General features: G+C 34.8%; 1 protein-coding gene across 6 annotated transcripts; it reads left to right on the forward strand.

The window, feature by feature from the left end:
* Positions 1-728: 728 nt before the first annotated feature.
* On the forward strand, positions 729-26,723 carry LOC107023260 (isoamylase 3, chloroplastic). 6 transcript variants are annotated; one of them, XM_015223889.2, is made up of 23 exons: positions 878-1,019; positions 1,410-1,784; positions 2,583-2,740; positions 4,181-4,259; positions 6,124-6,360; positions 7,069-7,173; positions 7,470-7,574; positions 11,946-12,080; positions 12,205-12,291; positions 12,948-13,005; positions 14,363-14,426; positions 15,387-15,486; positions 15,827-15,927; positions 17,789-17,840; positions 18,838-18,900; positions 20,017-20,106; positions 20,189-20,261; positions 22,230-22,309; positions 22,797-22,901; positions 22,976-23,074; positions 23,896-23,957; positions 24,893-25,001; positions 26,223-26,723. In XM_015223889.2, the coding sequence occupies exons 3-23, from the start codon at positions 2,598-2,600 to the stop codon at positions 26,331-26,333; spliced, it is 2,058 nt and encodes a 685-aa protein (XP_015079375.1). In that variant the 5' UTR covers positions 878-1,019; positions 1,410-1,784; positions 2,583-2,597; the 3' UTR covers positions 26,334-26,723. The 6 variants fall into 6 exon arrangements, 5 of the variants coding, with proteins under 5 accessions (XP_015079374.1, XP_015079375.1, XP_027773399.1 ...); XM_027917598.1 differs by having other exon boundaries at positions 1,410-1,777; XR_003578838.1 differs by lacking the exons at positions 1,410-1,784; positions 26,223-26,723 and adding an exon at positions 23,186-23,638 and having other exon boundaries at positions 729-1,019; positions 24,893-24,952.
* Positions 26,724-27,411: the final 688 nt, after the last annotated feature.

The raw sequence follows: 27,411 nt of genomic DNA on the forward strand, positions 1-27,411 counted from the left end.
ATTCATTTAACAATGAAATATTACTTAACAGGAGTAATCATAAAATGAGTAATGTCACCCCATTCTACGACAAAAAAGTGGTCGATCCAAGACTGTCCAGTCCACTGGTGATAAATCTCACCGACGTCTCTTGCACTTCAAGAAATATAAATATAAATAATAAATAAAAAATAAAATTCTTGGATTTGTATATTCATACGCTAGAGTAATATTAACTCAAAAGCAAGCTTTCTAAAATATAAATTTTGATTTTAGTATTTTGTGGTATGATGAATTAATAAATATAATTTGCTCAACTTCAACTTCTATATATATATACGAAAATTTAATTCAAGTTTTAAAAAATATTTCAATTATATCACGTTAACAAATTACACATATGTAAAATTATATATCAAAAAAATAAATATACAAGCATCTTCCTTAATTATCAATTACTCATAAAAAAAGTCACTAAAAATAAAGTAATCAAAATTCCAATAGTTTTGTATTAATAGTACTAAGTTGTATATTTGTTACTATGTAATATTTAGCATTTTAGTATTTCATTTTAAATATTAAATACCAAATATATGTTGAATACCTAAATATTTCTATGTATCCATCTTATAACATATCAAATATCATAATATTAAAATTATAAAATTAATTTTTTTAATTGAATATGGTAATTTATTATTCATCATACTACTCCATATATCCCTACCACCATATTATATATGAGATTGATTCCTTTTAAAATTATGACAAAAGTGAGTGCACAGATTTTATTCCAGCGATTCTCTTCTCCAAAATAGGGCCCGATGATAAGAGGACCACCACAAATCGTCCAGAAATGTACCACCGGCATTGTAACTGTTAACCGGACCAATATAGTTCCACGAACTCACCGTCACGATCTCCGGCAGCTTCGCCGGCGTGATAGTCTCAGGCTCTTCTCCTCTGACCACCGGATTCTGAAGTTTTGTACATCGGAGGAGGCGCTCCTACCTAGGTTGGTGGCAGCAGCTAAGCTTCAGGTACGAAATTCTCTTTCACGTATAGTAACCCAACTCTGGCGAGTTCAATCAGTTCTTTTTTTAAATCTTACTTAGACAAAGCAGTATAATCTGTACTGATATCATGTAAATACAGAGCCAATGGATCAATTTCCTTGTAGTTATTATTCGAAGATCCCTCAATATCTCTACCTTTGATTATGCTATGAATACTATGAGTATGTGAATGGACTGTACGTTTTGTAAACAAGTACAAGAATATTAACACTTCCAATTTTTTGTCGAGGACTGCGTTTATAATGAGGTTGATACTTTTTATAAGCCTTGATCGGAGCCTGGTATAGGATTGATAATTTTCCTTCTAATATAAAAAGTATGAGTAGAAGGGCTCATTCCAGAATTTTTTCCTAGAGGTGAAAGGGGAAGGGGCAATGGTACTTATGCAGGGTCGGGTTAAATGAGTTCTGCGGATAAGGATTCGGTGCAAGCTCCTACTGATGACATTGATGTAGAAAAGACATCTAGAATTGATTGAGCTAAGTGTTCCTTTTCTCTTTATATGTTTACTTCTTTCACTATTTATGCCTTATAGCGAGAAAAATAAGCTTCTTCCAGCTTCTGTCATGACTTCCCTTCCACTTTCCTGCACTCTTGCAGGACTTAATTTGCGGGAGATGAGGTTCAACTCCTATAGCTTTCCTTCTAACCATGCACACAAAAATGCCACATGTTTGATGTTTGAGTAGGGTCACTAAGGTCTATGTCAGTGCTTTGTTTAAGTGAGTGGTATGAGCACCTACTTTAACATTTCATATTCTAACTAATAAGACTTGGAACTTAATCTTTTATCAGAAAGAGTACACTTAACAGCAGTTCCCAGTACTTGTTACTAACTGAAATCAGAATTCTACCTAGACATATTATGTAAATTATCATTTTTGTGATATTTACTTTTCCTGGTAGCATCAAGAGTGTTATGTAGGAAGTAATGATGGACCAATTGCTCTAGAGAGCTGTCATCTCCTTTTTATAAGGACATGACCAATCCGTCCCTCAAGTATAATGGTGAAGGATTTGTTCTCTCATTTTCTCATTGCTATATCTTCTTCTTTCTTAGAAGTTAGAACCCGAGACCAGACTAATGACCACCTCTCTACCTCCCCCTTAGGAATGCTGCTATCTGGCGACCTACCGAAACAGATTCTTCTTCTTCCTCTTCCCCTCTCCCCAACCTCCCCAATTATGGCTTTTACCCTGATTTATTGTACACTTGGTAATTATTTCCCTGGTTTATCATATAATTTTGTGTGGTTCAATTCTGATAGAATTACGTCTTGTATGTAAAGTTACTATGGTCATTTATCCACTGCATAATACATCGGGTCAAACATCAGAATATAGATTGTCTCACCTATGATCTTATACAATACAAATGAGATATCTTAACTAATCCTAATTTTGTAAACCAAACGATGGCCAATTTTGCTTTCTTGGCTGACCTTTATTTTTAAAAGTGGACAAGATTACTACTGTCCTATGGGAAGCCTAAATATTTGATTTCTTTATTTGTGCTCATGCTTTTAGGAAGAAGCTCCTCAAATGCTGGACACTTTCCCTTCATTCGAAGTTTCCCCTGGTCTGACTCATCCACTAGGAGTATCAGAAATTGAAAGTGGAATAAATTTTGCAATTTTTTCTCAGCATGCTTCTGCAGTTACACTTTGCATAATTCTTCCAAAGAGGTTAGACTCACGCTTTTGGATGGTATATTTTGTTGTCTTTAATTCTGGTCTTAGTTGCAAATTCTAGATATTAAATTCTACTACTGTTAATCCTGCCTATTAAATTTGTTAATGTTGAGATATTATTTGATTTGCAAAATCAGAGTGATTTGATATTACTAGGATTGATTTTGTAAATATACACCAACCAAAAATGTATACAAGGTGTAATAGCTATAATCCCAGCCAAGCTTGAGGGAACAATCAAGCTTTCCATTTCTTCTCATTCTTTTCCCAATGTTCAATGGTATTAGACTCAGAGGAATTCTCATATGATCTTTCCTTTCCTTCTTATCCTCCAAATCCTCTGGATGGAAAAGACAAACTTCTGTTCTGCCCAATTTAATCTGGAGGTGTAGGAGTAAGTTGAGTGTCACCTCCTATACAAGAAGTGTGACAGGGCTCGAGTGACCTTAGACCGTGAAGCTCATCACCAACAGCTTTCTTGTCCGCGTCAATGCATCGATTTGCCTCACCAAAGCTTAATCCATGTGCAGATGCGGGAGACAGAATTCTGGCATCTCTTCTGACTGAGCTCACCTGACAGCGAGCCATCTCCAGTGGTCTCCTTTTCCGATTCATCACTTGTCACTCCAAATCACCTCGAGGATCTCTCGGAAATACCCGAGGGTCTTTCCGAAGCAACCTCTCTACCTCCACAAGGCAGTGGTAAGGTCTGGATACATTCTACACTCCTTAGACCTTCACTTGTGGAATTTCAGTGGGTATGTTGTTGTAATATGAATAATTCTAACCTAACATAGATTGGATTATGGAAAGCCAGTGGGTTAGGTTGTTTCCATGCATACTGGGAGATAAATAGGAGAGGTTGAAGAGAGGGGTATGGGATGCCTTACATTATGTCATTATCTATTCCAATATATTTGAAACGGGAAGGACAACATATGCCCTTCTTAATTCCCCCCCTGTAATTATATCAACAAGGGGGTGGGTGGGATGCCATATGTAAGTAAAAGCTTTCTGAACAGCATAGGAACGTTTCATCTTAAATTCAACTTGTAGGTATCGTCACATCCCTTCATCTATTGCAACATTTCATCTAAGATGGAGAAAATCTAGAAACTATGTTAATGAAATGGTGTTAAACATTCTGGTGAACCCAGCATAACCTTTTCTGCAGTAATTGCCATTGTATCACCTTGAGATACCATTATAAATTTAGTATGTAGTAAATGTTCAAAAGATTTTTTACACTTAGGATGAAGTACCATATATTTACAAAGACTTTGGAGTATTGAACAGTTTAAAACTACCCGTTCATTCTTCTTGCCAGGGATAGTACTATCCGTGGTGAGCTCATGCTCATTTTTCTCATATATCATATGTACATCTGCGTAAAGCATGCTGAGTGAATATATGTTATATGGGAATGCTTGACAGTGTTCATGATGGAATGATTGAATTAGCATTGGATCCACAGAAGAACCGCACAGGAGACATATGGCACATATGCATTAAGGTAGTAATTTAACTATTTAAGTACCTTCATTACTGTATTCACTCAGCAACCTTCAAAGATTATGATTTGGATGCTCATCATATCATGTTGGCTGTCCACTTTCTACTCTCTTTTTGCTATTAATTGACCTGCTCCCTATTGTGGGCAGTGTCAAATGATTGATCTCCTTCCTTAATGAATACTCAAATATGTCCATAGTTTCAATATAAAGTAAACATATTGTGGTTTTCTGTTTCATTTTTAAAAGAGAAGTTAACATATTGTAGTTAGAACTGAATGTCATCCAATTGTATGTCCAATGATTATTTGAATTTAATTTATCTTTCCTGTTATTCTATCAAATAAAAACATTTCAAATCCTTTCTGTAGAGTCATTGAGTTGTCCTAGTAAGTCAAATGACCGCATATATTGGTAGGGTATCTAGCAATTCTTTGACCGGCACCTCACATGTTTCCACATTAATATTCTGTCAATGTTTCCAACTTTTATTGAGAATATCCCAACTAAGTAAAACACATAAACTATCAAACTTTCTTTCCTTAAATTTCCATGCTGGAGCTGGACGGAAGTAGTTCACTTCAGATAGATGCATGGAATATGGATCTTGCTAATCTGAAAGGATTAAATAAAGGGACAAATTAAGATGAAAGAGAAGTGATGTAAATGTTGATTGTGTTAATTAATATGATTTTAGGAGACTTTATTTTTCCTTTCCTAGCATTATTGTAGGAACAAAATATTTTCTTTTATTGTAAATTGATTGTCTTTCCTTAGTAAGGGTCCATTGCATAAGTACCCCTTCTCTTTAAGAACCCTAATTGATTGTAGTAGACCTAGTTAGCATATTAGGGATGATCACGTTTAAGCATATTAGGGATGATCATGTGTACTAGCAGATTCAATTCAAGAACTTGGATGATTGCTAGACCCCTAATTGAATAATTAAAGACAATAATTAATATAAGACTAGTTACATTCTCCACTTAATCGAATAAGAACCATATATATCAAGCAAAGAGTTTAATCTTACCTCTTAAAAAATCGTTCTTGTAAGGTTGTACAATAAATTCTAAGTAACCAATACACGAAGATATGAATAAATAAAATCTCAATTTTTTTGATAGCTATTCTGTGTCAAAAAGAATGAAATCAACGCGGGTGAATCTAGGGTAAATTTCTAACACACTATCCCAAATAGCACGATATTCAATATCTACTTTATGGAAATAATAGATAATAAAACCTAACTAGGAAACTTTAAACTAGGAAAATTGAACTAGACAATTTTTAAACCAGGAAAACATGGAAGATTAATGTCACACTAATTCTAGAACTACCTAACAAAATAAGAAAAGAAGTGTCCAATTTTCTCCTGAAAATACGCCTATTCCAACAGACTTGTGCATGTATTTCAGCCTCTTTTGGGGCTCCATGGATGCTATCAGGTCGGCTATATGAATCTTCACTGACCATGTTTCCTCATTTATGTTTAAGCTCATGTCAATCATATACTAAAATAAATAAAAGTGAAAATAAGTCAAATTTCATTCCAATTACTTCCTTTGTATTTATTTGTTCAGATTGGACTTCTAACTCGTTCAAATGCATAATTATCTTTAAGTTTAACATTCACTAGTTTTTATCAATTTTGTAATCACAAATTTCCTTGGATGAATCAATAGTTTCCCATATTTTTGTACTGTTGGAACCGTGTAATGAAGGTATAAATTTCTCTTTTCAGCAGGCCTTTCCGTGGTTTCTATTTTACTCACAGTTTATGCTGCTATGTCACTATTATATGCTATTATTGTGCTTGCTACATAACCTTTTCTTACTGTATTATTTTTTCTCCGTCATCCGCAGGAGTTGCCCCGAGGTGGGGTCCTTTATGGTTATCGCATTGATGGACCTCGAAATTGGCATGAAGGGCATCGATTTGACGATAGCATTATTTTGATTGATCCTTACGCAAAACTAATTGAAGGTCGACGAGCTTTTGGAGATGAAAGCAATAAAATGTGTAGATTTTTTGGAACTTATGATTTCAATAGCTTGCCTTTTGACTGGGGAGAAAATTACAAGCTTCCAAATGTACTGGAGGTAGATTGAGAAGAACTACTTGAATAACTTTTTTCCTCGTGTGCAAATCTAAAGATAATTTGCTTGCATGTTCAGCTATTTGACTTATGAGCTATGACTAGTGACAGAGCTGTCATTTTTAAGTGCTCAAATTGTCTGCCATTTAGTTGATCTTGTTATTTGAAGTAAGAGGAGTTTCAGCTTAATCTTCTATAGTAATATTATTGGTTCTTTGGTAGATTGAGCTGTAAGATTATATTACTTAGATCTTTTATAACATTTTACTCTTAAGGATAGTTCGATTTGCATTTTAGTTATGAGTGGATTATAATGTAGGGACTGCTTGTGTGGTGATTAATATGTAACAGGTTGCTATGCAGTCATTAACAATCAAGGAATTGTTGTGTAGTGATTAAGAGATTATTGCCATACAAGAATAACTTTTTTTTAATGACATTCTTGTCTTTGAATAGTCTAATCTCTGTATGGCTAATACACGTATTCTTGTTTCACATTGTATCTAGTATATAATATTACATAGATTCTCGTATAACTTAAGTTTGTATTATTTGGATACCACCAACCAAATGTTTCATTACATAATGCGCGATTGTGCAACCAACCAAATGTTGTATTATTCTATGCCCGAATATTTGCTGGATTTGTTACCACACAATCAACCAAACCAACCATTAACGCCTTGCAGTATATCCTCTTTTCTTTGGGCAGAAAGATCTTGTTATATATGAGATGAATGTTCGTGCTTTTACTGCTGATGAAACAAGTAGTTTGGATCAAGATCAACGGGGAAGTTACCTTGGCTTAATTGAAAAGGTACTTCCATATTCTACCAGTTTATTTTCTCTTTTACCAACTACCAGCATTTCATTTGTTTGTTGAAGTTTGGTGTATCTTCCTTAATAGCAGTACTGCAAGTTACACCACGAGTTAACTTCCCAAATACTTGCATTATTTTGGCAAGTTCCAATTTTAGAATTGCTTGATATGTTCTTTGGCCCTTTTTCTTAGATTAGATGTCTTTGATATTTTCATCATATATTAGTCACTTGCAGTAATCTGTTAAACTTATTTTTGTCTTTCAGTTATCTGACATTCATCTACAAGTGCAGATACCACATCTTCTCGAGCTTGGTGTCAATGCAGTAGAATTATTGCCTGTTTTTGAGTTTGATGAACTGGAATTACAAAGGCGACCTAATCCGAGAGATCATATGGTAAACATACCTTGTCTTTGTGCTTTTTAGCTGTTTTTTGTCTGGGCTTATTCTTTTCTGGTGATTTCTCTATTCTTAAGCTAGTTTATGATGATTATTCTTTCATACGTAAATTGTTTTTTTATGTGAGCATGCATCGTTGAGTCATATTATGCTTTCTCTGATTTTCACTATTTTGACATTTTTATGGCCTAGTGTATCAGTAAAATACCAATGCTTTGAATGGTAAAGACGGAATTAGCATCCCACCTTTACTCAGAAATGCCTGATACAATAGTAACTCAGATCCTTTCAAATGTGCCCTGGAAACTCTTATAGTGATCTGATTGAAACAAGCGATCAACTTTATATATTTATTTGGGAACCAATTGTGAAAGAAAGAGGAGATTTGAGAGTGAATTGCTTGATTATTCTCTCAAACATGTTGGAGATTGTATAATGTTTACAAGTACTCCCAAAAAGAAACAGAAAATAATGCTCATTCATATTTATACAGTTATACAGATCTGCACCTTTCCTATATTAACAAGGAATAGTGCCACAACCCAAAATCTCTAGCTGCATGATATGATCCTAGTTGGGAAACTAAGGATTCCAATGCGGAAAACAACACAATATAATAGGGGAAATTGATAGATGAAATAGAAGAAAGAAAAGATTTTTCAACTATATTATGTGATTGATCAACTTAGGATTGGTTACTTACACCTATCAATCAACAATCAAAGATGAATCAATCCAACGGTGAAGGGAAACTTGAACTCATACATGAAAATCTAATCCAGATTATCCTAGAGAGGCTCAAAGCAAAGAGATCAGCGAATTTACCCACTAAACTAGCCTAATATCCATAAAGGAGGAACTACACTCTCAAAGGAGTTCTTAAATCTTCAATCTTCAAAATGTGAACAATGAAAACAACTAAGACAACTATTTATACTTTTGCCTTTACAAGCATAGCCCAAAAGTGGCATTTGCACAAATAGCAAAAATATCCCTTCCCCATTTGAGTTGCAATGCCACTTGCGGCCGCAAGTGAAGAGATGCGGTCGCATTTTGTGAGCGCAAGTGATCTCACTTTGATGCGATCGCTTTGGGGAGGATGTGGCGTCACATATCTTGAAATGCGGTTGCATCTTCTTCTACATTTTCTTTTCGAGCTATCCTTCCATAGCTTGAGCATCTCCACATGTGAAATTGGGATTCACCCTCTTCCATCCAAGCTATTTTCCATGGCTTGACTGCTCCCACACATTGGTCTTGAATGGTCCTTAAGGGCTCCATCTTCTTAATCAATGAGTGTATAGCTTGAAGATGTTCACTTGAGACTCCTTGAAGCTTTTCAACTTTGGCATAAGGGTTAGTGTTAGTGTTAACAATCCTACTACCAACATGTCAAGCATGCACAAACTTGTTATATCATCTAGCATCAACCATTCTTATCAAGAAAAAATTTTCAAATAAAGCACAAAGTACTTTATTACTTAAGAGACCTTGACCAAAGGGTATATCAAGAGAGCCAATACGTTTAGGAATCCAAGCATGCAAGTTCTTCTTGGTTCTAGTGGCCAATAAGCATATTTATCCCCTTTAAGTCGAGAAACAAGTTATAAAACCAATGGCTAAGGGCAACGTCATAAATAAGGCCAACCCAAGTTAAGATTCTACCTAATACACTAGCCCATCTAAAACTTGAATCACTACCAAGTTATCACCGGGTCAAATACAAAGGTGTTATTCCCCACAAATGGGCAAATATGCCTATATGCCCATAATAGGTAAAGTAATAACATCAACAAGAATCACATTACTGAAAGAGAAGTGTTAATACCATTCTCATCACACAAAGATGTTACATCCGTGGCTTTACAAAGCCCAAGAATAAGCATGAACCACATATACATACCTACCTTGAAGGAAATACTAAAAGTGGCTTCATACTCAATTGTTTTTCCATTATGTTTCTTTAATGGCCATCTTTATTAAGTTTCCTTCTTGGATAAGACTTCACAAAAAAGTCAATTAAATACTTAAGTTCATCAAAAGAGAGTTTTACCTTCTCTAACATGGCTTTGGTCTATTAAGTGGATTATAAAACCTCAAGGACTTTGTCATAGGGAAGGGTGCCAACAACTTCACCCACGTCTCGCTTGTCTTTATGACCAAGCATCACCTCACAATTAAGGGATCCACGATCCCTCAAGAAGAAAGTTCCTCCACTAGGAATGTGTCATCATCACATAGTGGTCTACCAAATACCTTGTAGCCTCTAGAAGTGTCTACATCTAAACATCACACTCAAATAACTGTGATATGTTGATCATAGTCATGTCATCATCAAATAAGATTGTCTTTTTATATGGCTTTGAGCAATTCTCTTTTTATGAGCTAGCTTTTAGACTTAAATTTATTTATTTACTTGATATGGAAGGAATTCTGTTAATTCCCCTTAGGTTAAAAAAATCCTTACTAACTTGCATGCAAGTTCGAGTAACATGAATATTTTTGGGTCGTTGATCTTACAAAGAATAGATAACTTCATGGGTGTCTCCATGTTTATTACTATGTCTATTACTATAGTTACACTTGGATTGAGTTCTTCCAAAATGACCTTTTTCTCATCCATTTTTTATAGACCAGGACGTTCAATTTTCCGTTGTTTGAGATGTGAGAAAAAAAAGCGTCAACAATTGGTGAGGAGTCCAGTATGCGACTAGGTTGGCGAGCTTGGTGAAATGGTCGAGAAAATAGTCCATCAACTGTAGAACCTTACGACAAGCCAAAATTTGGTCACACACCGATCAAGGTCTTTAGGAAGTCTAGCAAGTGTGCGATCTAGAAATATGTCAGTGATTTTTCATGTTGCTTCAACACTAGTAGTATTTGACATCAATTTCTTTAATTCCTTTGTGATTGCCTGTACCCGTCTCAAGTAAGTACCCAGTTCCTCTTTCTTTAAGTTTATCATTTGAGATATACCATATTATAAAAATGAGAATATGCCATTAGTGTATTAAGATCAAGCCTTTCTCGAACAAAATAACATGTCTGAAATGGATGAAACAAAGACCTCAATTTGGAATTTGAGTAAGTTGCCATATGAGACTACATAGTTGAGCGTCAACTCTCTCCCACTGTGCTTGGCCCTTTTCACCCCCCTCACTAGATTTTTCGTTAAGTGATCTTTAGCGCCTTGACCCTTGCACCACAACTCAACTGAGCTAGCCAAATTTAAATAGTTTCAACTTTTAAATATGGGTGTCGAAGTAATTTTAGGACTTGAATTTTCAATTCCCGCACTCAAGGGTGTGACCTAGTAATTAACGAGGTAGGTTGAGAACCATGAGGTTTCCGGTTCAATCCCAGTGGAGACAAAAGACACTAGGTTATTTTCTCCAATCGGTCCAAGCCTTGGTGGACAGAGTTACGTGGTAACTGGTAAGTACCTGTTGCTGGTGGGGATGGCAGGTATCTTATGAAATTAGTTGAGGTGTGCGCAAGCTGGCCCGGACATAACAATTATGAAATAACAAAAAAATTCCGATTCCCCATAAGTATCAAAATCCAAAAGACATAATACTCCACATAATATAATGGATAAGGCTGACAAAAAGTGCAAAAGAAGATGTGAGAATAAAAAGGGGAGATGTCACAGCTTCAACCAAGGTACACAACACAAATTAAAATAGTGAGAAACACTATTGAAATGAAGTGGACTGAAGAGTATTTTCTTTAGATTCTTCTTTTTCTTCTTTCCATCTTCTTTGTTCTATCCAGTGGTATTATTACTATCTTTCTGTTAATTAAATTCTTCGAGTAGGGTAGAAGGTTTGAATTTTGGCTCTTTTTTTGGAGGGATTAGGCTTGGTGGGAGTCTAGACGCACCGTGTATGCCATAGTATTAGCTTTATGCATGTAATTTCTTGCATTTGGTATCTGTTACCATCTGTTGTCTTTTGTGTTTCAGTTATCGCATTATTTCCTTTCTATTACTATTCTTTTTCTGGATGCCGTATCCTGCTTCCGTATTAATTGACCATTTTTTCCTGTCATATTTCCTTTTCCATAACTACTTTGATTTGATTTGGTGCACTTGAGCCGAGTGTCTTTCGAAAACAACCTCTCTACCTCCACGAGGTAGGGGTAAGGTCTGTGCACACTCTACCTCCTCAGACCCCACTTGTTTAATTACATTGTATGTGTTGTTGTATCTTCTGAAACTTGATTAAAAAATGCTGTGTGTGTGTCTGTTTGTATATATATATATATTTGATTTTCATGTATTGAAAATCTTTATTGACTACAATGTCAATTTAAGGGTCAGAATGCTCTTGGTTTGACTAATCCTTTTTGGACTCGTGTTAACTTTAGATCAATACATGGGGCTACTCAACAATAAACTTTTTTGCTCCAATGAGTCGATATGCAAGTTGTGGTGGCGGACCTGTCCGTGCTTCCTGGGAGTTTAAAGAAATGGTCAAGGCCTTGCATGGTGCTGGAATTGAGGTTTTCCTTATATCAGTGTGGTCCTTAAAGAGCTTGCTATACATATCCAATATGTCTCTTCTACCTTTTCAACCATCTATCTGAAGATGTTAGTTTCTCTTTTTCACGGTTTTTCATTCTACAGGTCATCTTAGATGTTGTTTATAATCACACAAATGAAGCTGATGATGAAAACCCATATACAACCTCATTCCGAGGAATAGACAACAAGGTAAAGGAACTGTTCAACCTTATAGTCAATATTTGGAAAGTTATGAATTAGATCTTTATTGCACACAATGTACCTTGGTAGGTTACTCTGTCTAGGGAAACATCTACATTTTTTGGTAGCAGGTTCTGGGGGTGGGGGGTGGGGTGGGGTATTGTGTTCGTTAACAGATAACCGTTTTAGTAATCAACATTATCTTTGAACTAAGTCTTGATCGATGCATCCACCCGCCACAAGAAAAGTTGTTTGCGTAACTTTATGGAGCTGCTCAACTGGAGTGGCCTCTGATTATGGAATTTGGCAGTGTTTTTACTCTCTGTTCTGCAGATTATTATGGAGTGCATGATCTACTATCATATATAGTTAAAATGCTAGAACTTGCTTCTTTTCCCGTTCCTCTGCTATAAACCTCCTCTGTAAAGCTGCATCAGACCCATAGTTTAGATGAATTTAACTCAATTCTTTTTTTTCTCTCTATAATGCTTTGTCTCACTCAAAAACCAGATGAGACCAGGCTTACTTTGTCAAGTTCTAAATCAAACTATTCATATCTAATGTTGTGGATGCAGTCTGAATTTCTGTTATTCTAATGCAAAAGATTTGTCTCTCTGTTTCCCCACCCTCTCATAAATGATATTTCCTTGCCCTCTCAATGGCAGGTTTATTACATGGTAGATTTGAACAACAATGCTCAGCTGTTGAATTTCTCTGGATGTGGTAATTTAACAATACACTTTTTTACTATTGAATAAAAGGAAAATCTGCAAGGGCAGTTCTGAACACATCTTTAAAATACTCTCCAGGATATTTAAATGGTTATTTGAGATTATTAACCTGAGGCAAAGTTTCCTAAGGAGCAATTTTGGCAATGTTATAGTCGAATGATTTACTCAACTAGATGCTTACAAATATCACTCCACAAAAAATATTTGTACAAAACGGAACAAAATATACAATAAGGGTGAACAAAAAAGACAAATATATACAACGAACCAAACCCCGGACCTGGTGTCACCGATATAAGAGCATCTAAAGTACAAGAATAGGAGGACTATAAACGACCAATCTGTCTAACAAAATACAAAATATATAGACCTACAAAAGAGAGAGAGAAACAAGTCCCAAATGCCTAGAGCTCACCACGATCCAAGCAGCGACGGCCCCGTGAGATCAGGAATCAGCGAGGATGGTCGTACTAGGCACTGCATCAGAAAAAGATACAGAAGTGTAGTACGAGTACCAAAACACTTCTTACATTCGCTTAGAGTGAGTTCACTTCACATCTTACAATGTGCCAACAAATTGGATTTGCTTCAGTAAACTTATTACATTCACTAAGAGTGAGTTCACTACCATTAGAACCTTATTATCCCTTGCTATATTGGATTCACACCATCTTTGATCTTCACCCACATCAGTATTTCTTGCCTTGGTATTGCTCCTTGACAAAATAAAACATGTTCTCAAGAAGATCCTTGCTTTCTTTCACCAGTCTTGTTGTCTACCCGTCTCAACTAGGTTTATTTCATTTAACCCTTCTCAATTTAAATCAGGGTGTATCTAAAATTTAGCTCAATTTAACACTTCCTAAGTTTAAGGAGTATTTGACGTTAATATAATGGTTAGAAAGAATTTGTTCATCATCCAAATGGACTCTTTACAGATTGGTTTTTATTCACTTACTTCAACTGGTAATAATAATTGGAAATGTAATGAGGCAGTTATTTACTTGTTTTTATGATGTTCCAGAAAGGATGTTGTCGCTTGATTATAGATTGACATATCCTGAAATATTTTCACATGGGAGTGAGGCCATTTCTTTATTGCAGAAGGAATATTATGGAGTTTAACCTTAGAGGAAAAAGGGGCAAAGGTCTAATTACTAATGTTTATTTTACTCCATACTTGTCAGTTGTTAGTCCATGCAGTCATGGAACTTCAAGATTTATAATTGTGTTTGATGTTTTAATGCATAGACTTGCATATTTGCTTTTTCTTTCTTTTGCTTAAAAAGTTGTTATCTTCATTTCGTCTTTGGTAAGAATTCTGAGATGCAATTCTTTGGTCTTTCCAGGAAATACTTTTAACTGCAACCATCCTACAGTCATGGAACTTATACTTGAAAGCTTAAGACACTGGTACTTCCATTTCCCCACACTTTTTGGTTGTCTTCTTTGAAGTTATTTATATGTTACTTGCTAATTAGTAATTACTCACTGATTAATATCAATATACTGTTATTTTAGTCAAAATTAAACTAAGCTTTTTCTTAATGGATGCGGTTGTTTTTATGGCAAGGGTACCTGTTTTTGTGGATGTGGTTGTTGTTTTCATTTGTTTGCACAACACAAAAAAAGTACTTGCAAATATTATTATTCTCCGTACTTGTTCAATGTCCATAAAGTGTGTCACAGGCACCTGTACTCTACAATTTGTCTTATTCCCCTCTAGGGTCTTTTAATGATAGCCTGATAGGCTCCACGGGCATTGGACAATCCCGTTTGAAATACTCAGTGGCTAGTGAATTATAATCAATAAGTTCTCTTTTTTTTTCTGTTGCTGAAAAAAAGTAAATAGATAGACATATTTCTATATTTAGTTTGTTTCTCTTCTATCCCATATATCTATTTTAAGTTATGTAATAATACATTTATGATCTGGAAGCCTAGAGTGGGGCAAGAATCTCAATCTGTTATGACATAGCCTTGAGCCCTTAACAGACCTTTTACTCGGTCACATACACACAATGGTCTATGCTGACTTGCTGGTTGGTCAGTTGATATGGTTAGGATATATACTTCATCTTTGAATGCTTATAGTTTTCTTGAAATGCTGATATGTTCATAAAATTCACTATGTCGGCTTGCTCCTAGTGGATTTGATCAGTCAACTGGATTAGTTTTTCCAGTCTTATTATCCTTCTCTTTTCGTCCTCTATTTCCAAGGTCTTTCATATGCTTGTTAATAGATGCGGTGCAGATACCTAATTGAAACTATTACTGGCAGAATGATTTATCCTGGATGACTTGTTATATTTGACTAACTTTTTTTCCTCTCCATTTGGTATTCTCTTCTACTTTTTGTTGGAGCAAATAAAGGGTCACCGAGTATCATGTCGATGGATTTCGCTTTGATCTTGCTAGTGTTCTTTGCAGAGGGACAGATGGTACTCCCATTAATGCTCCCCCCTTGGTTAAGGTGAAGCATTTATATGCTTTTTTTTAATGGTGCATCAAAAAAGAAATTTTGTGATGGAAAGTAAGTTATTAGTGAGGTGACCATTTCATTGCCATTCACAATTTTCATGTTCACCTCAACCCCTATCTATCATCATCTAGGATTATCTCCCTTCTTGTTTTATCTTCTTTTTTTCTTGTCTCTTTGATTTCCCATGTCACTTAAAAATTCATTATAAATATGCTCAACTCCAACTTTCCCGTGCTTAAGAAAAAGATGACTCCGTAAATTCAGAGAATGTAGAAAAGGATTACACGATGCATTCATGCTTGAGAATGAACAAGATGCTACATACTCGCAGGCCATTTCCAAAGATAGTGTATTGTCGAGGTGCAAAATTATTGCTGAGCCATGGGATTGTGGAGGCCTATATCTTGTTGGAAAGTTTCCGAACTGGGACCGGTAATATCTAAAAAAACTTTATTACTATATATTATTAATTGGGCTTTTTTCATTTTTGGCACATGGCTGAAATTAATCACGGGCGCTAGTTGAATTAAACAAAACATATACACATATATTATATGTATATTTATGTGACAATATGTATATTTATACTACAAAACGTATAAGCCGTATGATAGGGAGGTAACTGTCTTGTATGGTTGGGGGGTAATCGGTGTACTCTATTTGCTGGCTTTTTTGTAAATTAGATCACTAAAAGACATTGTACTTGATTTATCTCTTATTAGTTTATCCTATAGTTGAAAAGGAGTGGAAGATCATCTAATGTGACTGAAAATTTGGTCAGTGACCTTATTGGAGACCTAAAATTACTTTATATTATTAATATGAGGCTACAAGCAGATCGTTGTTCGTAAACATGTCTGCTTGCAGCTCTCAAGGATGTTTTCGGTATTCTGAATTGTTGGAACTGTAAAGATACTGTATGAGATTGCTGTACTTGTGCAATTTTTGACAAAAGAACCAGCCCATATTCTATTTATAACCTAGGTCAGCCAAAAAGTTGCAGTTAAACTTTTCTATGCCTATTGGTCCCATTTATTTTCCTTGCATTTGTTTGGATTTCTGGAACACTTGTGAACCCCATTATTTTACCTGATGTTCATGAAGACCAGATGCAGTTCAAATTCGATTTTCTTGAACAATTCTCAGTATGCAAAATTTACTATTACTATTGTATAGCAAAAAGTAAAAATTAAAAATTAAAACTTAGAACTTAGAACAAAAATTGGAAAAAGGCAATCACATAAATATGATATATTTAATTATTTTTGTTTTCTCCTGATTAAATTGTTATTTTCAGAAGTCCTAAATATAAGGTTGCTTTGCATTATACGTACAATTTTATTCAATGTAATTACTTCATACAAGGTAAAATCTTCATCGCTTTTAAATTTCTAAAAATTTCCCGGGTCTCTACTGTGTTTCAGATAGAGTTATCTTTGATGATTCCATCATCTATGATTGAGTTATGAAAACTTCTGGATAGGTATCCTAGAATTTTGAACATTTCTATATATTTCAAATAAGGATTTAGCACATAAAATTTAGTTAATTTTTAGAATGCTAAATATTAGTTATTTTATTATTTTTTAAATAAGGATTTAGCCAATTTTAAATACTAAATATCATGAGTTTTTATATTTTTCAAATTATGAAAGATCTAATAGTTAGAACGTTAATTAATTTTAAAATCCTAAATACTTCGATAATGTTTTAATAACAATTATTTTAAAAAGTAGTGAATGTAATTTTGTCTACTGTATAGTCTTTTAATGAAGAGAAAATAATTCAATTAACATATCTAATAGTATAGATTAGCAACTCAAAAATCACCTAAAATTTCAAAATATTCAATATATGTACCTATAAAAGCTTTAATTGAAATTACTTTTTTATCGTGAAGTTTCATAGCATGTTCCTTATCTTTTTTCTTTTATTTTTTTTGGAGAAAAGAGTAACCTTGTATTCACACCAAAAGATTCATCATCCAAAAAATGATGAATTGGAAACTTACATCCCACGTAGGGTATTCTTTACAAGTTTCCTATGAAATCAACTAATTATATTATCTCCCCTATCAGATTTTGTTTTCACCAAAAAAACAAAAGGCTTATACAATTCATTCTAATTTTCTGTAAGTTAAGTTTCTTTGTCCATCAAAGCATCTTGAGTTCCTTTCTTTCCAAAGAGTCCACCATATGCATGCGTGGATAGTTCTCCACCAGAATTCTTTTCTTCCTCTATTGCCAATACCTTTCCACCATGGCATGTTCCTTATCTTGATAAACATATGCAGGTGGGCTGAGTGGAACGGGAAGTACCGTGATGACATCAGGAGATTTATAAAGGTGACACCAATAAGAGAGAATCTGAATTGAAATTTCATTACATTTAAGTTTGTCAGTACAAACATTTCCATTATCTGACCAGTCAAGTGCATCTGAAAGCAACAGAAAAGGGACTAAATGTTTTCCACTGATATTAGAAGGTTTAAATTTCATATATTCATGATTTTAACATAAAATGGTAGACTTCTAGTTATGAAGCTAAAATTCACTCTACTGGAAGCATCATCTTTTATTTAGGCCCTGTTCATTTTTTCATTGTTAAGTCGAAACTTTAGTTTCTTTGGTGTATGTATCTTTTTTCCATTTTCAACTATTGAGAACCAAACAAGATTTTACAATTATACCAATTCACGCTGTTTTGACCATCCTACTGTGCCCCCTACCATAGAAAGCAGCTGCTAAAACTACATTTCGTACAGTTACACATTAATCCTCAGGCACTTGACAAGTACATACATATTCGTAATCTGGGACAATTGTGGAATTTCCAGAGATGTATATTAGAATATGAATTGGAGATTCCAGGCACTAGTAATTGATATCTTCTAATTGAAATGCTTTCATCCTTTAAGTGTAATGATAATTGGATTTGCCATTTTAGTCTTTAAAATTAAGGCTTTGTTTTTCATGTAATGCGACTCCTAATATAACTTAACTGTTTAAAGATATAAGGAGATACAAGTGTTTTATTCAGCATATTCTAACTTTGACATAACAAATTATACTTTGGCATAATCATTGAATGAAACTCTTGGAATTTTGAAATTACACTAACATTTTCTATATATTATGACTCAATTCTCAGGTTTGTTTGTTTATTATATGAAGTTGTGAGAATATAGATATTATCGGATTATCTCAATAATAAAAGGAGAGTGTACTTTTTTTTATTGAAACTAGTAGTGTTGTATTCCTCAGCATTAAGGTATGATGGAGACTTCCAAAAAGGTAACAACAAGCTAAAACAAGAGACTAATTATCCTGAATGATTGAACAGGGCGATGCTGGCATGAAAGGAAATTTTGCAACCCGTATCGCAGGTTCAGCGGATCTGTACAGAGTAAGAGCTACAGCTTCCAGAATTATGCATTGACAACTAGAGAACATTCACAACGCTGTTCCGTTTGCTCTGCCTCTTAAGTACCTTTTCTTCTTTTGCTTTACTGATAATATTTGAGAAACATTCAGTTCTATGTGGTAGCAAGTTGCTTCACCAGTCCTATGTGATTAGATAGGTTTAGCAAAGCATCTGATCTGTATCAATGCATATGGCTAGATTCTATATAATCCTTTTTGTCTATTGAGTTAGTAGTAGTATTTATGTGTCAATTCCTTTTATATTTTCATCCGCACTTTATTAACATGATCATGCCATTTTACATGTAACTGTGAGTGCTATCACATTATGTATCATTACACAGTTTGTTTTCATTTATTACCATCTCATTTAAGCTGATTTCATTTGGAATACCGAGTTTTTATTTATCCTTTCCTTCCATTGTAAAAGAAATCTTGCTGATTCTAACCATTTTTATTTAAGAACATAGTCTATCTTTAGTTGAAGTAAGTAGATAAAACTTCCTATTTATGAAATAAAAGATCAATTGTATTCAGAGGTTCTAGTTTTGGATTTGTGTTATTTACCTAAATATATAATCTCGAATCAAGTTTTAAGTTCTTTGCATTAAACTTTGTAGTCAAGGCACTGTACTATACCACTTTTCTGCACAAAAGTATCACAAAAACAAATAAGAAAGAGTTAAATGAGTTCGGAAGTAAATAAGAGTCTTTCTCAGTCAATCTCTCTTTTTTTCCTCCTCTTACCTTTTCTGTCTACCTCATGGACTTCTCCTTTTCTTTTACTCACAAATCACTTTTTTTCTTCACTTGACATCCCAGTCACTTCACACAACACTACCTCTCCTCTTCCCTTTCTTTGGATGTCTACATGTATTTGCTAACTCCTTCCATCTTTTCTCTCTCATCCTTATGTTTTATGATTTATCTCAATCTTTCCTAATCTTTACTAGGTATTTATTGTGTAAATCAATTGATTTTCATCCAAAAACTTGAAACGTAAGCAGTGTTCTATGCCAAATCACATTGAATTCTTTTTATGCTGCCTCAGTTTCACCAAGCTCATATATTTTATTTTATTTTATCTTACTTTTCGTAGGTGAACAAGCGAAAACCTTACCACAGTGTCAACTTCGTGATTGCCCATGATGGCTTTACTTTGTATGACCTTGTTTCATACAATAATAAGGTATCAGTTAAGTTTACTGCTCTTTATTGTTTTGAAACATGAAACTTGTACATCATCTGGATTCGGATGGTGAAAATTACAGCACAATGATGCGAATGGTGAAGGTGGCAATGATGGATGCAATGACAACTTCAGTTGGAATTGTGGAGTTGAAGGTAAAGATGAGGTTTTGATCCCACTTATTTATTTTTTCCTTTCATACTTCCTGATTTCCCTAGTATGAACTAAAACTTTTGTTGCCCCTTCACATTCTTGCTTGCATAACAACCTATTTATTTCCTCTATCATGCTTGGTACTTTAACAAAGATTAATTTGTTCTCTCTTTACTTGAGGAAGCATATGCTATTCCGGAGGCCAAGACTTTTAGAAATAATTTTCTTCCAAGGATGGGTGCTGAGGATGTAAAGTTTGTTATGTCCTTCAGATATTAAGCCCTACCTGTTTTGTTTCTCTTACTTTTGTTTAACATTGTGTCACTACCAATTATGTGTTATTTGTAATCTCAAACTCCTGGTCTACTGTATAGTGTTAAATAATAAGGGTCTGTATAGTAGCACCAAAGGGTGTGGGCTAGTGGTTAATGAAGTGATTGAGAACCCCGAGGTCTCAGGTTTTAAACTCAGCGGAGACAAAAAACACTAGATGATTCTTCCCATCTATCCTAGCCTTGGTGGACAAAGTTACCTGGTACCTGATGTTGGTGGGAGGTGACAGGTTAGAGAGACATGGTTGGTTGAAGAGAGTACTAGCCAAGTATTAGCAAAAAATGAAATAAAATTGGACCAGAGGGTATGTTTCAGAAAATACAATCAGATTCTCTTGATAAATTTCCCTGGAAACTAAACTGGTCTACTGTTGACTCAAAACAAACTCCTGAGTGCAAGAAGAAATGGCAGATGTCACCAGTAAAACAAAGAATTCTCTAGAATTGAATATATAGTGTTCTGGTGGACGGAATGAGAAGATATCTAAATGGATAGCCTCAGAATTATCTGTCGAATACGACAGAAGAAAAATTGTCAGAAGTTGGGTGGTATACCAAACACACCCCATCACGTTAACCACGTGCTCGCCGGAACCCTAGTGTTTATCAACGTGTGAGACTTCATCTGCCTAATAACTCGACTGGGGTTTGATCTCCAGGGCTTGCTGAATCATGGTAATGTTGGTTTTCACACAACACTCATAACTCACTGAAAGATGGATAACGTAAATCAGATCTGAACAGTCACTAGACAGAAGCCACAGCAACTGACTTTTTGCCCTAGATGTTTCTCACTGTTGCTAGGATATCATGTGAGAAATAAAGGTACTGAAAAATATTACTAAAAAATCTGTATGTACATAACCCCTATTTATAATTATATTCTACGCAGTACATGTTACATAGTAATGCTTTTCCATGTGAGACACTATATACATTAATATTCCAACACTTTCTTCTAATGATTTAAATCAGGAAAAAGACATAATGGATTGTTGTAGCCAGCAGTGATGTGGCAAAAACAGAAGTGTGAGCATGAATATGATGTGTTTGCTCACACTAGTAAAACAACTAGTTGTAATTCTTCCGAATGGTTATGCCTGTCCTCCAAGAATGAAGTGAATACTGTATTGAGGTAGATGTTAGTGGAATAACCCAGCTGGACATACCAGCCACGAAAAGAGAGTGCAGGCTCAAAACAAGTAGTATAGAGTATAAAATAATATAATATGAACAAATGATGAAGTCATCCTTCCAACTAGATAATAGTGCCTTGACTGCGAAACATTGATTTTTGGCTTTAATAAACTAGCTTTGTCCACTTGTACACTGAGCCTTTGCTTGCCTATGATATTTGTTTCTGTAATATATTCCATTTCAGATCTACTTTGCTGTTATTGTCTTCAGACTTCATTGACAGACTCATATCAGTATCCATTTATCATTTTTTCCCTTCGTTCATGGACACAATGTACTAGATTCTGAATCTAAGGTCAGCCCAAGCCCCAAGCTTTAATCTAATTGCAATCCACACCTACTAACTGAAACAGTTTCCACACTGAAGTATTTCTTTTATGAGTGATAGTATTGTTTCAAATCAAGTCTGAAAGGCTATCATCTTCTTGTATCTTCTTCCAGGTGAAACTTCAGATGCAAATATTAACGCACTGCGTTCACGGCAAATGAAAAATTTTCATTTGGCACTGATGGTTTCTCAGGTGTGATGCATCATCTGTTCAGTTAACAGCATATGCATTTCTTTTCTTGCGTATAGTGAGAATTAGTCGGTGGCTTATCTACTAGATCTCATAATTCTATTTGTCCTTAGTTCACAAATTCTATTTTTTCTCTCATAATTTTTTTTTGCGACTATTGAGTTATTTGCTTACAGTATTTCTCCCTCATTGTTCAACCAGAAAACTGTCATGGAATTTTAGGGCCACACTTTTGACATATTATAGCAAATTTCAGATTTTAGTCTGTTTTGGCTAATTTTGGTTGAAGTATTGGTTTCTGAAACCCGCATAAAAAGGACTATTTTGACATAATATGGATACTAATTTACTTAGTCATTATATCTTTCCTGGATTATGCCTGTCTTCAGTAATTTTCTTATTAGAAGTGTCATGCACATTAGATGTCCCATCCCTATTATTGTTACTTGAGTTTACCTTTCTAAATTTTTGTACTTTTTTGGTCTATAAGGGAACACCAATGATGCTTATGGGGGATGAGTACGGGCACACACGCTATGGAAATAATAACAGTTATGGACATGATACCACCATCAACAATTTCCAGTGGGGACAAGTATGATATTATGTTTTCTTGCTGGTACTCCTTTCCTGCTACTGCAAGTAACCCAGTGAACTTTGTCAATCCAGTTGGAAGCAAGGAAGAATGATCACTTCAGGTTCTTTTCCAAGATGATAAAGTTTCGACTGTCCCATAATGTTCTAAGAAAGGAAAATTTCATTGGGAAGGTAATGCTATTGTCTACCTGGTGTCATGCTTAACTTTACTGGCAATTGTATTACTAAGAGGTAATTTATTTTGATAACTGAATGCTATGTTCTGTGTTTCATTTGTGGCAGTATCTTTGTCATTAAATATTAATGCATCAGAAAAAGCTAATGAAAGAGTTCCCTGCAAAGAAATGATACCAAGTATGTGATCAAAACGGTAGTATGCCTATTTAGACCTTCCGTTTAATGGTTGGTGCTGGTGTAAGATAACCTGGGGGTACTGAACTAAGCTGAATGGTCAGAGTATTTGGGGTCCTCTTTGTGGAACATACTTAAATGGTGTTTCTTCACATGATATACAGTTAGTTTAGGTTGTCCCATCTATGATCCACTGGTCCATTTTTTCACAGAATCCTTGTCAATGATCATATGTTTGGAAGATTTGATAAATGTTAGCCCCCCTCAACTACTGATGGTTCTCTTCAAGATGTTTGAGATTTTTCTAGCTGTTTGAACCGTTTGGTGCCTCTGATTTTTCCAAATAGGTGGAAAGAAGCACAAATTTGATCCAATAGGTGGAAGGTATTTTGATTCATTTCTAATACATTATGGGTATTGTTTATCCAATAGGGGGGAAGAAGGACAGAATTGATCTAATAGATGGGAGGAGGGCAGTTTTTTTAGCCATCTCTAATGTTACGTTAAGGGCATTTTTAACCCTTTTCTGTTTTTTTTTTGGGTGGCGGTGGGGTTCCATCGTAGTACTAAGTGTTCTCTAGCTCTGCATAATGCTGTCTCAATTCGACTATTCTGATGGATTAGCAATCATTACTTTGCAGAACGACATTACCTGGCTCGAGGACAACTGGTACAATGAAGAGAGTAGATTCCTTGCATTTATGTAAGAATAAACCCTATTAATAATCTCCATCTTATCATCTCTGATTCTAAATCATGAATTCACTCACACACTACAATCAGTCCTCTTTTTAAGCAAGTTTTTTGTACGGATTGCCGCAATTTTGGGGTGGCCTTTAATTTTTACCCCTACTGCTCATTCAATGAAAATTTGTTGTCCAAATCAGCTCAGTGCTATCAAATACTCAAGGCAAACTTTATGCTTAATTTGTTTTAAAAAATTTCGTTAGGCATAGGTTATGCCCTGTCAGGCACAAGTTCACACTACTGAACTTATGCCCCAAGACATAATCTCGTGTATGAACTTCTTAAGGCATAATGTTTTAAAACCGAACTTATATCCCAAGGCACAAGTTATGATGCCATACAAGGCATTAGTACAATTTTAGAACTTTATGTTTTACTAGACATAAGTTTTGTGTTTGAACTTTATGCTTTAAGAAGACATATGACTGAACTTGTGCCCCAAGGCATATGCATAAGTTATGCCTAAGGCAAAATAAATTTGCAAGGCATGGGTTATACCTATAAGTTCTAAAAATGAACTTATGGCTTATAGGGCATAACCTGTGCCTAGTGAATTTTTATTATTAGGGGTATTTTCGTCTGCGTTTTTTTTTTACTTTAAGTTCTGAAGGGAAGATACTAGAAAGCCACGAATTTGAGTGAAAGAAGTTAAAGACCACCCAAAATAGGGGTATTCATGTGAATGATCCTTTCTAAAGCTGTTTTCATATGGTCTGTTTCTTTTACACTGAGCTTTTTCTTGTTTTTCTTCTATCCCTTAATTTTCAGTTGCAACTGTGTTCTTGATTTTAATTTGTCAACCAAAATTTTAATGTGACAAGCTCAAAATTTAGGAGCTTTTCTTTTCGCATGAGTGAATTTGCATATTGGATTCTCTTTCGTACAATGTAGGCTCCATGATGGGAATGGAGGAGATATTTACTTGGCATTTAATGCACACCACTTCTCCATCAAAACAGCAATACCTTCACCACCACGAAATAGAAGTTGGTACCGAGTGGTAAGCTATTCTTATTTTTATTTTATTTTTTTTAAAAAAAACAATTACCCCTCCCAGGAGCTTCCACCTTCTTGCCCTATTCTTATTAGTTAAAGGAATGCACTTTGCTTATACATCCAAAACATGAGATAGCCTCTGAATTTTGCTCCTGCTCTGATATGTTTGGTTATTCTTTCTTGTATTTTGGATTTGTGCCTACTGATTTGGAAATTACAGGTCGAAGACAGGAAGTGTTGTATTATATCCTCATGTTCCAATCGTATTTCGCATTGAACACCCTATTAATTTTGTCCCAATTGGAGTCAACTCTTGCTCTTTACAAAATGTGAATTATCCATCCTGATCATGCTACTGAATGTCTGAATTAGATCTAAGTTTTTCCTTAGTTTGTGAATAGATACACATATTTCCTTTTTCCTGTATAACTTTATAGTAGAATATCATTAAAAAATGTGAAAAGTTAACACAAGCAATTTATAGGTAGCATACCTAGCATGTGAAGATTGAGCAGTCTTGGCTGTGGTACCAGTATGATGTTAATATGGATACTAGGTTATGCTTATGTGGGATTTTGTATTATAGTGTTTTTGAATTATAGGAAGATTTTGACAAGTAGGGGCAAAGCTATCGTTTGGATATTAGATTGTATTTTGCTTTTGTCACAAAAAAAGATCGTAGTTTTGCTTATCTTAGTTTTCTCATCAGAAGAATACATCAAGTAGTGATTGTAACAATTATAAATAAAGGGCGTATATGTCACGTAGCCTTCACCGAACGATACTGAATAAATAAATATACTGACCACCTTATTGTGTTATCAGAAGAATATGTGTTTGATTAACAGGATATACATCAGAAAGATACAAAATCATGATAAAGAACATAAGAAACAGCATATACTGCGTTTCAGGCATATTTTACCTTGAGCAAATAGGAAACTGATAAACGGTCTATAATGTGATATCCGTGCTTCATAGAGTTCCATTTCCCCAAATATACAAAATGACAGCCAGTTTCACCTATCTTCACATGATCTTTTAATTTCACTTTATTTTGTGCAGTCTGTTTTCAGTTCCAATATTTTAATGAAGGAAGTTACTTTGCATTTCTGTTCAGTATAGCTATTTGTTTTGGTTTTGTATTGATATTTACCGTCTCAAGTACTCGAGCTGAAAAAGTCACCTCCTCAAATTTTGTACAAACTGATAATTTTAATTGCAGGTGGACACTAATCTGAAATCACCAGATGATTTTGTTACTGAGGGAGTGTCTGGTATCCGTGAAACTTATGATGTTGCGCCGTACTCTGCTATCCTTCTTGAAGCAAAGTAATAATTACCGGGGTTATGCTGCTTTGGATGTTGTTCATGAGCTATTACACTATTACGTCCTTCTGGATTGGATAGTTAAAATCGAAATTCAGGTGCTAATATAAGCATATAGTTAGCATATAAATGTAGTATTTTGAGCAGAAACTTTGTGATGACCAACCAGTTTGCTCAGGCTGCCATTGACAGGTTCCAGGTTGTTTGAGACAGGTAAACTTGGTGCCCCAGCATCCTTTTTTTTTCTAAGAAAAAAAATAATATACCAACGGGACAGTTCTATTGGCATTTTTTATTAATAAAGTAGAGATCAAAACTGTAGCTTACATCATGTACTAGAGAGAAATACTATTAACTGAAGTAGAGTTCAAGCCAAAATGGCTCTCCCTTCCTAAAACATGATTTGTAACTAACACTTGCCAACACTCACAATTAGGTAAGTCAATCCATAACTTGGAATGACAATTAACAGGCCCAATCGAATCTATGGAAGGGAGATTTAATCCCATAGAGATGATAAATCTTTGGCCTGTAAATTCAATGAATGAATATTACCTCTCGGATGATCTTGAATCAGATCAATATCATGAATAACAATATCTGAACTATCAAATAAATTCGTCGTCACAGAAATTCTAATTTAACGGGATAAACAACCATACAAGGAAATAATAATGGAAGAGAAGAAATGACATCAATAAAAATGATCATACAAAAAGTAACCTCGCGATCTGGTGGACGATGGCACAAATTTCAAAATAAGCAAAAGATAAGTAAGACTCCTTTTGAATATAAAAGACTAGATAAAACTTTATACACATGGAGATGAGTCAAACTAGTCATCTGCGCACTCACGTTCTCTGAATGTCCCCAGTGCAAAGCACGAGTCAATGTTGTGTACGAGTTAACTTTTAAAAATTAAACGACTTTCTTGATTTTTGTATGTATTAGCCTATGGATCTGGCGCCTTAGAAAGTTAAAAAGGTTTTTATGAAAATTTTTATGAGAACCTCTATAATGAGTTGGGAAAGCATTGTGTTTATTTTCATTATTTCTAGGCATATTCTCACATCTACGATCCAACT

Source organism: Solanum pennellii, chromosome 6 (genome assembly GCF_001406875.1).
Source record: "Solanum pennellii chromosome 6, SPENNV200".
Taxonomy (NCBI): Eukaryota; Viridiplantae; Streptophyta; class Magnoliopsida; order Solanales; family Solanaceae; genus Solanum; species Solanum pennellii.

Excerpts from the sequence above, each read along its gene's own strand:
- LOC107023260 (XM_015223888.2), top strand. The coding sequence starts at position 804 with ATGATAAGAGGACCACCACAAATCGTCCAGAAATGTACCACCGGCATT. Across the intron at positions 12,292-12,947 it reads TCCGAGGAATAGACAACAAG|GTTTATTACATGGTAGATTT; the intron begins GTAAAGGAACTG and ends TCTCAATGGCAG. Across the intron at positions 20,262-22,229 it reads TTGGAATTGTGGAGTTGAAG|GTGAAACTTCAGATGCAAAT; the intron begins GTAAAGATGAGG and ends ATCTTCTTCCAG.